At 35.5% G+C, this 14,198-nt stretch overlaps 1 protein-coding gene across 1 annotated transcript in view; it reads right to left on the reverse strand.

The window, feature by feature from the left end:
* Positions 1-14,198, reverse strand: part of ARFGEF1 (ADP ribosylation factor guanine nucleotide exchange factor 1) — a 110,998-nt gene that overhangs the window by 26,032 nt on the left and 70,768 nt on the right. Inside the window, exons 19-23 of the mRNA XM_028533871.2 lie at positions 12,183-12,334; positions 8,640-8,768; positions 7,539-7,697; positions 7,133-7,283; positions 2,176-2,266 (exon numbers count right to left, since the gene is read on the reverse strand). Of these exons, the coding sequence (XP_028389672.1) occupies positions 2,176-2,266; positions 7,133-7,283; positions 7,539-7,697; positions 8,640-8,768; positions 12,183-12,334 (682 nt within the window). The remainder of the gene's footprint in view (positions 1-2,175; positions 2,267-7,132; positions 7,284-7,538; positions 7,698-8,639; positions 8,769-12,182; positions 12,335-14,198) is intronic.

Below are 14,198 nucleotides of genomic sequence, written 5' to 3' on the forward strand. Positions count from 1 at the left end.
AATCAGGTACTCCACACCGAAGTGCCCAATATTCTCCTAAATTCTAATTGTACAGGATTCCTAATAAAAAAAAAGTGGAGATAATTAGAAAATTTTATCTTCAAGTTTTTAATAAAATCAGATAGTTTTCTGATTAAAAAACAGAAGCTATAAATAATTAAGCAAAGAATAATTATTTTTATTTTTCAGGTTTAGTTCCTTCCTAAACTTGTCATAAATGATTTTTCAAAACAATAGGCCTAAGGACAGGAAAATAACTTTCTTTTTTTTGGCCGAACAAGTACAGAGCTTTCCAGGATGTTCCCAATAATATTCTCACCACTGTCTTAAATACCAGGGTAATCTCATTGAGTTAGTTTATAGAACAGAGTCAGAATATTACATATGAAAATAAACTCAGATACTTGAGAAGAAATTCGGAAGAATTTAATAAAAAAGTGAAATGCACCACACAATAATAGTCTTATAATAAATCAAATATGTAACTTTTGTTTTCATTATAAGCTAATATTTAAATACTGAGGTTTTGTATAAAATTGTACATTAAATTTATGTTTGTAGAAGTCTTTGGGGATGATGAGTTTGACATGACACAGTACTAATAGTACTTGTGCTAAGACACCTCTGAGACAGCAGAAATTCTTAAAACAGAGAGGTGTATTATCTGTTCAAATGAGGGACATGTTTACCTGTACCAAACAGTAGTGGATAGTTGGATAAATCAGAACTAGGTATGGTCATTCAAAGCATATTGTGGAAACAGAAATAGTAGGTAAAATGTTGACTCTTGCCTGAATGATTCTCATAATGACAGTAAAGATGATTTTCTGGAAAGCAGAAACAAAAACCACTTGGAAGAAAGCTACCCTGATGGTGGAAGGGCAGAGATCACCCTTCATAGTTCTGCTGTTGTACGTGCAGGCAGAGAGGTTAAGTGTGCACACTCAAGATATGCCGCCTGAGTGTAAACCCTGGCTCCACTCCTCAGAATTCTCTATGGGTGAAATGGTTATTAAAACAATCAAGACCAAGTTAGCCTAGTTGTGGGGATGAGCAAGTTATTCAATTCCCCCATGTCTCGGTTTCCTTATTTGGAAACTGAGGACAATAATAATACTCATCTCATGAGGCCAAAGAATTAAATGAAATAATACATATAAAGGACTCTGAAAAATACCAAGCACATGGTAAACCTTCAGGTTGCATAACAGGTATAATAAGATGATACATAATCTTTCTTCAGCCTTCCTGACCCGCCCCCCCCAACAACAACAACAACAACAACAACAACAACAACAAGAAAGATTGCAAGTGGACATTAAGAATTCTTTTCAAGGAAAAACTTCCATGAAGTACTTCCAGGGTCAGTAACCTGGAACACTGTAGTTCTGTCTATACTTGGAGCAAAAAGTTTCATTTAATGCAAAGTAAAATAATAAATCAACATGAGTCGAGTCTCTAAGCACCAAAAAAATATTACATATTATATTTACATTTTCAAAAGTTTTCATACAAATGACAAAAAAAATTTGATGCCAAAATCATAAAATGTTAAGTTTCAAATTTGGGGGCATTCATCTGGAAAAAACTAATCTTCAAAAGAACATTAAATGTTATTCTACATACTGGACATTTTAAAAATCTGAAATAAACTAAATAATCCAATAGTAAAATAAACCACAGTATGTGTTTTCTTTTAGAACATAAACTAAAAATGAGGAATACCTGGTCATGTCTATAATACACTAATTCCAAAGTTCTTTTCAAAGAAGCTTATATCAAGAATTGCCAGCAAATCCCTTCATTTTACCCATAATACAGTCCGCTGTCACAGGTTCAGCAAGACAAGTACACTCTATTTTCTCATAGGGATAGCAAGGGGAATGTTTTCTATATAGGAAACGAAACATGTGTGTTCTTTTTCATCAAGGGTACTATTTCTACTGTGACTTACATTATCATACTGCTTATTTCCTTCCTATATTCTATTATCTAAAATGCAAAATTACAGGTGCTTCATTTTCTAAATCACATCATATCACAATACTGCCATAATACTTAAAGAAAGTTATTTTGGCAATAATTTTTTTGTTTACTTTTGAGCAAAATATATCTAAATGCTACAGAATTAAAAGAATATATTCATCTGAAAAGAGAATAAGCTGATTGCCTTACCTGTCTACAGCAACAACAACACTCTGAGAACTGGTTTCTCCAATGGACTCCTGAATACTCGCTATCTGCTTCCAGTCCACATTTCCTCCAACTACCACACATAAAAGAGAGTCACTTCAGTTGGAAAGGAGTTCTGTGAAGAATACACTTAGAGTTCTAAAACACATTTCTGAAATCAGTTACTTTCCTAATAAAAGAAATAATGATTTGGGTGAATAATTCATTTGGCATCAGTGACCTTTATCAAGGCCAAATGTGCTTAATGAGCTATAGTATACTAATGTATACAGACATGGTTATAAAAACACAAACTGTGTTTGCAAATATTACACAAATTAAGAGCCACTGAGAATTTAGATCACAAACTTAATGGCATTAGGCATAATTACTGTTAATGTTTAAGAAACACAGCAATAATCCAGGTTCCAATGATACCTTCTTAGGGTGAGTCCTGATTCCATATAATTAGATCTCCCCTGTGATTTAATCTCCAGTCCCATTTATAAAGCTTATTGGAAATTCTACCTGTATGTTCTAACATCCTCTTATTCAAAAGAATCATTTCCCCCCAAACTGGTTCCATATGTTGGACAGCAGAACAACTTCCTTACATTTTCAAACTCTTAACCTACAATCATCTTGGAGATCTTTCCCTTTCTCCACTAGTCACTAAATCTTTCCTTTGACCTATTTTCGTATCATTGACTCATTTTCATTCCTACTCAGTTTAGACATTTTCAACTTCGGGCCCAGGTAGTTTCCTGACTGTTTTCCTTGCCACTAATGTTTCCCCTCATCAATCTCTCCTTCATTCTCCTGCCAGATTAATTTTTCCTAAATCATCAGCTTCATTTTTCGTACTACCACTTTCAGGGTAAAGTATAAACTTTTCAGCACAGCATTTAAGGCAGTTCCCTTTAACATTCTAGCCAATATATGTTTCTATTTAGGCCACATCTAAAACCTATCTATCAAAGGCAATTTGAGTTCTCAGTGAGGTATTCCTCTCCATTGTTCTAATCTTCCTCTGAACTAAGCATTCACTTAAAGTACTACTTAAATCAGAATTTCTTTCATACAGTTTCAAAATAAATTACTTTTCAGTGTTAATGTTGCCTTCTCAGCCAGATAAAAAGTTCACTAAGGTCATGCACTTTTTTTGTTGTATTCCCCTACACCTTACTGATTATTAAGTCCAAAGCAGATGATCAACAAATGCTTGTTGACTCGACTGACCAGACACTCAGTAAATGTGTTAAAAAAAGCAAACATGACAGATGATGTTATTTAAACCAGCTGGACTCAAATTCTATTCTAGTAACTAAACAATGTAAAAAAGATGCCCTGCCCTGGCTGGCGTAGCTCAGTGGATTGAGTGCCGGCTGGGAACCAAAGTGTCCCAGGTTCGATTCCCAGCCAGGGTACATGCCTGGGTTGCAGGCCATGACCCCCAGCAACCGCACATTGATGTTTCTCTCTCTCTCTTTCTCCCTCCCTTCCCTCTCTAAAAATAAATAAATAAAATCTTAAAAAAAAAAAGATATCCTGTGATCATAGAGTTAAGTCACCAGGAAAGAAAGACTTGACTTACAACCATCTTCAGTAGTGCAATGACTACTTCATGGCTGAAATGAACTAATTACATACAAGTTTTGCTAAACAGAACTAATTCTCATAGGGTAAAGGAACATGGGGGTGTTAACTGATAGAAAGGCTTCAAATATGAAGAAATATTAAGGTAGACCCAAGAGAATGATTATGTGGGAAAGGAGGAAGAATGAACAGTAATTCAGACAGAAGGAGCAGGATACATTAAGTATAAGAAGTATGGCCCTGGCCGGGTGGCTCAGTTGGTTGGAGCATCATCCTATACACCAAAACAGTTGGGGGTTCAATCCCCGGTCAGGGCACATACCTAGGTTGCAGGTTCGATGCCTGGTCAGGGCGCAAATGGGAGGCAACCAATCAATGTTTCTCTCATATCGGTGTTTCTCTCTCTCTTTCCCCCTTCTTTTCTCTCTAAAATCAATAAACATATCCTCAGATGAGGATTAAAAAAAAAAGTACTGGAAGTACTGGAAGTATGCAAGTGGATCAGTCAAAAAGTCAGATAAATATATTGACAGCCCTATTAACCTGGTTACATGGAATACTTGATACATTAATAAATTAATTGTGCATAATTTGTATTGGTGTGCAATTTATACTGGTGTAATACTTGCTGCATTATTAAATGCTGTTAATAATGGAGCCTATTATTTTATTTAATATGTATACATAAGAGGTCTGTCTGAAGGTATCCAGTCATGCACTATGAAAGACAGACATATTTATTGACGAAGATACAAGATACAAGAAACATTGTACACAGGACAATGATGCCTCAGTCCCCTTCAAAGCAGTCACTTTAGGACCTCACACAGTTCTCCCAGTCACCATCTGCTGCCCCACTGTATTTTCCTGAATCTCGTTGACAGTCTGTAATCTCTTCCCTTTCAAAGGTGAGTTTAGTTCTGAGAAAAGCCAGAAGCCACAGGGTGCCAAATCTGGGCTATAGGTGGGTTTGATGTTTCACCAAAAAATTCTGCACGAGATGTGATGTATGAGCGGGTGCGTTGTCATGAAGCTAAGAGTCATCAGTTGCCCATAGCTGTGGCCTTCTGCATCATTTGAATAGTTTCCATGGAGGGATGTTCAAGCTTAATACAAAATTTGATGCAGATTCGTTGCTTTACTTGCTCGGTCATTTTGAGTAGGACAGCTGCACAGCATACATGCTCACTCAATGGCATCTACCTCCCCCACTGACCAGTACAGTGAGGTTGTCATTGTTCACACATGAGCCTTCCAGTCCACTCTCCTTGGCTGTCAGGTTCCATCAATGTTGTGCAAACTGTTCTTGTTATATTAACAATGGCTGGACTTTTTCCAGACAGACCTCATTGAATATACAGACTAAACCAACTTGACTGTCTGTTCCACATCCTCTTCTAACTTAAATTCTGACTACAGCATCCTGCTGTAGAAAGCATCTGTTTGTTGTCCAGGAGGTGACAGGGCACAGATGTACAGGGGTGAACAGCAGCTACACTGGGTTAACCAATGAGGCAGCCTAAAGGGAGGGCTCTGTCCCACAGGCCCCAAGTCAACAGACTGGCTCCATTTTGAATGTGATCCAAAATGATCAATCAGGAGTGAGTGGAGAATGGGGCAAGCCAAAGAGAGAAGTAGATGACACAACAAAAAGCCTAGATAAAGCATGAAAGAGAGGTGGAAGATTGCTTGAGGGGCTTAGAAGCCCCAAATTTTTATTTCCAGATCCATAATGTGTCTATTTTCCTATGAATTCCCTTCTCCTTTCAGGAAAAGGGAGGTCATCTCATATCCTTGCAACTTAAGTAGCACAACAGCATTTAGATCAAATTAATTTTAATTCACTTTCAAAAATACTAATACACATTATCAGCATGTATCGTCATTTCTTGTTTGACTAAATTTTCAGAAGATAAAATACTTCACTTCTGTTATTTGGCAAAATTAAGCCCCAGCAATTTTTACCTGTCATTATTTTGGCTTTCCCACACTCTGTAGGTATTAAAAAAAAATAAGCCTTTAAAATGCTATTGAATCTATCAATACACATTCATTTCACTTGTCTGTAAACATTTTTCATCTGTATCTTGTGCTATCTACTGGAGTAGTTATAGTTCTAATGCTCCAAGTCAGACTTCCAGGTTACACAAGTCACCACACAGGTGCTCAGGCAGTTCTAAATCCTGCTGCTGCGTCACCAAGTTATTAGGCCTACACCTGCATCTCCCAGGACTACTGCATCTAAGACACAACCGAGGTACGGACTGCACTGCTGGCTGACAAAGTTGGATAACCACTGGGAACTAATATCCCTAGTCCAGCTTAAAGCCACAACATGATCCTGGTCTTTACTTCACTATGGGTCATTTTTTAAGCTTGAAATTCTTTTGGATTTCCTAAGAATTTTTACTGCAAGCAACTATGAGATAAAAAGACAGAAAATGTCCAGAAATATATACTACAGTACAAAGCCTTAAAAGTTAAATACTCCTAGATCTCAAGTGTACTCCTTCCTGCTCTCTAAATCATATGTCTAGATTTCTTGGTTTGAGTGGGGTGGGGAAGAAGACTAGAGAATAATCCAGAAACTATTATTATATTAGCTGCTGTACTAGTCCATTTATTTATATTCTTATTTAATCCTAACAAATCTGTAAGTAGATATTACCATTAGTTTGCAAAACAGGACACCAAATCTTAAAGAATTAAAGTTTCTTGTACACAGTAAGGAAGAAATATATAGAATTCATACCCAGAAGTATTAGTTTTCAAAATCAAAGACAGTCTAAACAAGTCAAAGACAGCCTTAACTTCGCTTCTTCCTGATGGAACCTTTTCCATTTATGACTAAAACTGCATAGTCTTTGGTTCTTCTGTATCTACTTTCACTATTTTCCTTTGTTCTGTTGGGTTAAATCGGAAAGTTTCTGGCCAGATTGAGCACATGGGGAACTGTGGAGAAGTTTTCATGTTGGCAGAAGAGTTTAGTTAGGTGTGCACAGTACCTTTGAAAAATCTGAATGCGAATGCTTTCTCCAGTGGCCCCAACTATTTATCATCTTACACAAGCCTTCACTCATTTAAGTTATCTACTTAGTCTTAAAAACCGATAACTTTAAACTGTACCTTTCTTATACCTCCAACTCTGAGATTAAGACTAAGGGTCATTTAATGTTGCCAACCATTCCAGATAAAAAGGACTTAATTCTCTACACAGTCATCTTGCTTTTCCTTGTAACGTTAGCCACAGGGCATTTTATCATGTCCCTCCAATTATATTTCATTGCTAAAATAAAGTTACTTACATTGAGCAAGTTAAAAACAATTTTTGCTACTTCATAAAAATAATTTTAAAAATGCTCACCCAGCCCCAGCCCCACAAACTCATCAGGAGCTTGATCTTTTGTTCCAGTAAGGGATCCTTCTCTGCCTCGCACTGTTCCAGAAATGTATCGAGGCTTCACTCCAGTTCCTATAAGCTGTGCAAGCTCCAACTGACTGATGCACTTCAGAATCTTAATTAAAAAAAAAAAGAATAAAATTAAGTCCATGTTAAAAATGTTTGCAAAAATATTTAAATGTATGCGGTCACGATTTAAACATAGGCTACATTATAAATCATTATAAAAAGCTAAATGTACTTATCCTGAATGTACTATTTTAATTTTCTCCCCAAACACTTAAGCGTGTCAGTGATAGAATATTTAGAATTAGGTTAGCTGATTTTATAAACCAAATTGCAAAGTTGAATATAAAGAAATTGCTTATACCTCATGCCATGAATTTCCTAAATAATTTCCATCTGTATGAGCCACTGTGATAAGTGTTTTAATTGTGTCAATGTTCTTCTGCTTCATTTCAGTAATACCAGAACTCACTGTAAGTAAGGTAAATCTTGCTAGTGCCTGGACATAGGCATCTCTTTCCAGCTATAAAAAAGAGCAAAGTATAGTTTATATGGCTATGAACATAACAGAGTGATCCTCAATCCGCAATGACAAACTATTTACTTGTGTAGTAAGTTTTTAACTGATGTGTCATGAGTTACATACCTTTAAAAAGTTTTTTAAATTTTAAGATAAATGAAATTTTTTTTTCTAAAAACCAAAGGTGACGATGGTATCAAATCAAGATTTTATTAATAACAAATAAATTCATATAGTAAAAAACATTCACTGAGTACTTCTGTTTCAAGTACTGTGTGAACTAGCAGAAACCTGATTTATAAATGTGCTCCTTTTTCACCACAGCTAGGCTGTGCTTTTTAAGCCCTAACATTCATAATCAAATATGAAATAGGTTTTAAAAAAAGAAAGCAAGCTTTCTTGCTAACTTATCATACAAAGCATATAAAATACCAGAAGGGGCTGTCTATCAGAAAATTACATACTACATACCTGGTTCTCTTAAAGACAACTTGTTCTCAGGGTTAAGTGATATACATAATCACAGGGTGAGTTAAAAGTAGGTTTACAGCCGTGAGTACTTGAAACACAATTTATTACTGTATTATTATTTATGCTTGTATTAGTTTCCAAACAACTGTAAACCTACTTTTGCCCCACCCCGTAAAAAATATAAGTATGAATTTGCAACATATTTAAATAAGCTATATGAATTAACATACAGAAATTTAAAGTCTTGAAGAAAATTGTAAACTAAACTTATGATGAATTTTAGACACACCAGTATGGAGCTACCCTACTTGTCACAGCTTCTCACAAACTTAAATATTAAGATTCACTTGAATTACATCATAAACTTGGAATTAGTTTCTCATAAGTCAGACATAAAAATGGATTTAAACTATAGTGATGGCATAAGTAATTTACGTTTTCCAGACTGGCTATGAAGGCAAAATTCTTTGTTACCTGAATGCTGAAAATGCATGCAATTCTGATTGCGCATCGTATACCTTCCAGGCAAAGAGAGGCTACGTCCGTGTCATCGCAGTCTTGTAGACCCACACTGAACGCAGCGAGAAACGGTGTCCAAGCCAACTAGGATAATCAAAATTTAAAATAATATATCATGGACAGCAAGTGCTAACTAAAAACTATGAAAATACTACATTAGTATTTCTCATGGCTTTCAGACAATAAATGATTTGAGGAAGTCCTGAAAAAACAAAAAGCAATGAGTTTATCAGCACAGCTATTTGGAAAGCTTTCTTAGATGAAAGGAAAAAAAAAAACTATATAATGCTGCCTGGGCTTAAATAAATGTGAGGACAAGATTACAGATTCAGTAGAAGGCCCTAGGCATATTTGAAGCACTTATAAATTATTCACATCAATAAAAATGGGATATTCAATATTCATAAATATTTGCTTTACTCCTGACTTGAGAACTCATCTTCTTCATAAGCTTTGTCCCTTGCAATATCATGGACTTCTTAATTCCAAGAAAATCCTTCAGCCATTTTCTACTTGCAAATTATATTACTTTCTATACTTTAAGCTGCTCCCTGGACATCATTTAGGCTTATTATTATTATTTTTTTGTAGTCAAGTATTTTACATTGAGACATCAGTGATATCTCTGGTTCCTAGTTGGGCAATACTTTAAAAATAAAGTCCAATAAAATATTTCTTCATTACAGACAGTGAAAGACAACAAACACTCAATTTTACTACAAAAACTGGATACCTAGCCCTGACCAGTGTAGCTCAGTTGACTGGGTGTCATCCCCCAAAGCAAAAGGTCACTGGTTTGATTCCAGGTCAAGGCACATGCCTGGGTTGGGGCTGGTCCAACTGGGGACCTGGCATGCAGCATGTGCAAGAGACAACTGATTGATGTGTCTCTCACACATCAATGTTTCTCTCCTTCTCTTTCTCCTTCCCTTTCCCTCTCTCTAAAACTAAATAATAAAACATTTAAAAAAAAAAAACCAGAATACTTAGAGAAATTGAAATGGAAAACAACAACAAAGAGATACCTTCTGATTACTGAAAATCTTAATATCAAAACATAAGCGTATATTAGTGTGTGCATGTGTGTATGAGCTTGACTTGTCTGATGCAAAAGTATTTGCTTTTAATAAGCCATGATGAAGGAGAACTATACAATCAGATAGCCATATGAATGAAAAAATGTTTACATGAGAGTGTTATAGAAATGACAACTGAAATGATTAAAAGACCTAAAAAGTTTTTAGCATTGTGAAGGAAAATACAAAGCTTTCCTTGTAACACCAGAAAGTCTGGAAATAAAAGGACATAACCCCTAACAAAGGAGCATAAACCATAATACCTAACTTGTAGGCTTAGCTTTGCCATTTATTTAATCTCTCTGAACCTCACATTTCTTCCTGTTTAATATCTAGACTACAACTGCAGAGATGCTGTGGGCAGTATATGAAGTGCAGAAACTTTAAAAATATAAAGTAATACATAAAAGTAGTAAGTTATATATTCTATGATAAGAAACAGAATATCATTTAAAACCCTGTATAATATTTTATATGAGAAGTATAAATGGTCCATAAGCCAGTGAAAAAATGTTTAACTCCATTAGAAATTAAAGACAATGATTTCTCCAATCAAATCACACCGAATAATATCCAAGGGGCAGTGGAATTAAATTGCCCACTCATTAACTGCATAAAACATTCACAGAATGTAGTTTGGCAACATGTAGAAAGATTCCTAGTAATGTTTATATCCCTCATAGTATAACCCATTCTAGAAATCTCTCATACATCCCTTTACCCAGTCAGTGCTTATTTACCAAGCACTTATGACAAGCCTGCAATTGTGCTAGATGTTGGGAAAAGTAAATAGAGCAGATGTAGTCCCTTGCCTCATAAAGCTTAAAGTTGAGTAAAGAGAGACACTAGATATATATGTTAATACATATATTAAAATAAGTATACATACAAATTGTTATTAAGTACAATGAAGAATAGCATGCCAAAAAAAGGGACCTACTTTTGATTATAAGGGTCAGGGCAGAACTCTCTGAGAAGGTAACATTCAAAGTGGAAACTCCTCAGACAAAGGAGAAAAAGAGTACTCTAGACACAGGACACAGCTTGTAAGAATGCTCTAAAAGGAGAAAGATTTAAGACATTCTGGATCTAAAGAATGCCACTGTGACTGCAGATCCCCTTGTGTGTTAGTTTCATCACAGTATCATGCAAAGTCAGTGAAGGGCCTTAAAGAAGGTGACACTGCATTTTTTTTTTTAAAAGATCAATCTGGCCTCTGTAAGTGGATAAGAGGAACACAAAAGTAGGCATGAGGACATCAGTTAAGAGGACGCTATGGCAATAAGAGCAAGAAATGAGAGCGTTTGAAGAGAATAATGGCAGTGCTTACAGGATATTTACATAAACTATGCCTAATGCAGATCATAAAAGTTATTGGTGAATTTTTAATGAAACGGGGAATACTTAAGTGAGAATCAGCAAGATATACAAATTCTATACATAGTATGATCACAAATGTTTAAGATAAAAAAGTAGTATCAAAACATATTAACATGAGTTTTTTCTGAGTGCTAAATTACAGGTCATTTCTTATTCTTTGTTTTATCCACCTCCCCTTACTAAAAACATCTAAAAAGAAAAACAAAATAAGGGTGTAAGATTATTCAAAACAAAACAAAGTCTGCTTTATAAAATTTATTTCATAAGAAGAAAAGGTGTTTTTTGTATTTCAACATCATTTTCTATATTATATTCCAAACAATAAGGCTAGTTGTACTACACTATTCCTTCTAACATTACCTCCTTAGAGCCCCTCCATCCTATAATTCTCTATCAACTTTTGGAAATATTGTCACACAGATCTTGAAGTAGGGGTAGAAGTAATTTTAAAATTTTACAGCTAAAAGGAAGGACTGAAATCTTGTTATTTTTAGCACATTCCATAGTGAATGTCTGTCTGCTTTAGAACTTCAGTTGTGATCTTTAGCCTCCACTGACCATCTTCCCACACTTTCTCACAAACTGGAATACGCTTTACCCATTTTCCCTTCTCGAACAACCAGACTCCTCTCCGATTCCCTACAATTCTTATGCTGTACTGCTTACTCATTCTAGAATCTGGAGAAAGGATAGAAAAAAAAAACAGAAAATGAAAAAGGAATGAGAAATCAAAATGTAAAGAACCAGTATCATTCTCAATAGATCAACCTATAAACATAAATAATGCTCCCTGCTATTCCTTACTCTCCTTTCTGGGCTCCAGGTTCACTTAAAACCCTCCTATCACTTCCTGTGCCAGAAACACTGAAAGAGAGCAAGGGGGGCTCATGATCCTTTGGAATTTTAGGTAACTCCAAAGGTTTAATTTGCTTTCAGGTCTACACTAATGGGCTATATCACTATATTTCCTTAGCTGAAAAATATACTGAATAAAGTTATATATAAGTGTATACTACAACCAGAAGTTACTAGCAACTCTTACCTTAAACATGGGTCTCACATGCTCCAAATGTGTTGCACTTGTAAAAGGTGCTTGTACGTGGCTCACAGCTTCCATGAGTGCTTTAGCTGTCTTAGCCATCTGTTCCATTTCTAAGTTGTACAGAAGTCTCCTTTGTTTTTCACTGGCTACATCTGAAGCAGCAAACACCATTAGCACTTAAACTAGAAAGCATTTAAAAATGCGATTTTGATAGTTTGCTATAATAAATGCCAATTAACACTAATTATAAATAGTCCTAAGATGTTAGAAATGAATGGTCACATAATTATAATTCCACTTGTATGAAATATCTAGAGTAGGCAAATCCATAGGAAGAGAAAGCAAACCTGGAGAAACTGCTTAATGGAAACAGGGTTTTATTTTCATGTGATGAAAATGTTTTGGATCTGGATAGAGCTGGTGGTTGCACAACATTATGAATGTATCAAATGCCACTTAACTGTTCACTTCAAAATGGTTAATTTTATATTATATGATTTTCACTCCAAAAATGAAAAATACAAAAATTATGAACTAGGAGTTAGGGATAAGTGGGAAATCTTTGCAGAGGGAAGGAAGTAGGTACAAAGCTGTCACAATGAAAGTATTAGGGAAACAATGTAAACCTGGGATAGAAAAAGAGATGTTAAGAAGAAACAGCATCTTTGTACAATATGTCTGAATGGTAGTATATGAGTTAACAAGAAAATGGTGGCCTTTGGCACTCCAGGATGATTTTAGGATTTAAGAACACCACCATCTCCTTCCCATACCCAGTTTCTCTCTGATTTACTACCACAACATACAAAACAGGCCAGAGAAAGAGGTATATGAAGATGTAATAATACAGGTATGAGGAAGAAAACTGAATCCGAGAACTGGTATCTACTTAGGTGTAAAAATGAACTCATCAATATACTTAATGTTATGAGCAGAAGAACTGAAATTAACACTCCCAAGTAAACTGCTCTTTGGTACTGGACTGCAGGAAGAGTCAAGGATGCCTAGTACAACATCTGGCTTTGCCACTCTTTGGATTTTAGGTGTAGAGAATTAATAAAAGTTTTTACATTACACTCAGAACATAGATTCCGTAAGTCTTCAGTTTCCTCATCTCTAAAAATTGAGGGAGAACTTACTAAAATTCTTTAAGATCATCCCCTATATTATTCCAAAAGATAAGGCCAGTTATGCTCCTCTCTTCGTTTTATTATCATCTCCCTGGTCCCCAACTCTCATAATTCTTCATCATCTTCTAGAAATACATAGATCACATAGGCGTTTTTGTTTGTCTCCTGTCAACAGAACTTAGCTATTGCAATTTGTTGAATAAAGCCTGAGAGTTCATTTCCAAGTGGATGTGCTCAGAAAGGAAGGAACCCTCTTTCCACATTACTGTCATATTCTTAAGCCATGACCCTTGCCTTATCCTGTAGTCAGATTTGAGATATAATTTAACCACAATTGTCTACATGTGTAGAAAGTCTACAGTGGAGCCAGGCCTACAGCTGGCTACTGGTGCTGGTAGATCTAGGACTCTGCAGTGATACAATCTGTGGTACATCTAAAGTAGTGATTTCCAATTCCACAAGGTACCCCACAATCCTAACCTTCCCCATCCCCATGACTCAACCCTACTTCCAACTTCCGTTTATCTATGATGATATATGAAGAGATCCTCTCATAGATATGTTGTCACTTGTAGGTGATAAGGAGGCAGAAACAAAGACTAAGAGTTGAAGTCTGACTTTTGAGGTTGCCCAACCAATCTCTCTGACCTCCAAATCTCTGGTGAGATGAACTGCTAAATGAGCAAGTACATATTAAACACATACTAATCCATGCATATTATGTAGCATCTTCCATTAATCATTGGTTAGAACTACATTTCTTCAGCATGTAAGAAAAAACATAACTGTATCAGCAAATGATCTATTATAATACTTTTCATCAACCTAAATAATACTCTAACCCAAGGGAAAAACTCTTTTAAGTACCCTTATTTTTTGTCCTAAA

The sequence above is a fragment of the Phyllostomus discolor genome, chromosome 7 (assembly GCF_004126475.2).
Source record: "Phyllostomus discolor isolate MPI-MPIP mPhyDis1 chromosome 7, mPhyDis1.pri.v3, whole genome shotgun sequence".
In the NCBI taxonomy this organism is placed as follows: Eukaryota; Metazoa; Chordata; class Mammalia; order Chiroptera; family Phyllostomidae; genus Phyllostomus; species Phyllostomus discolor.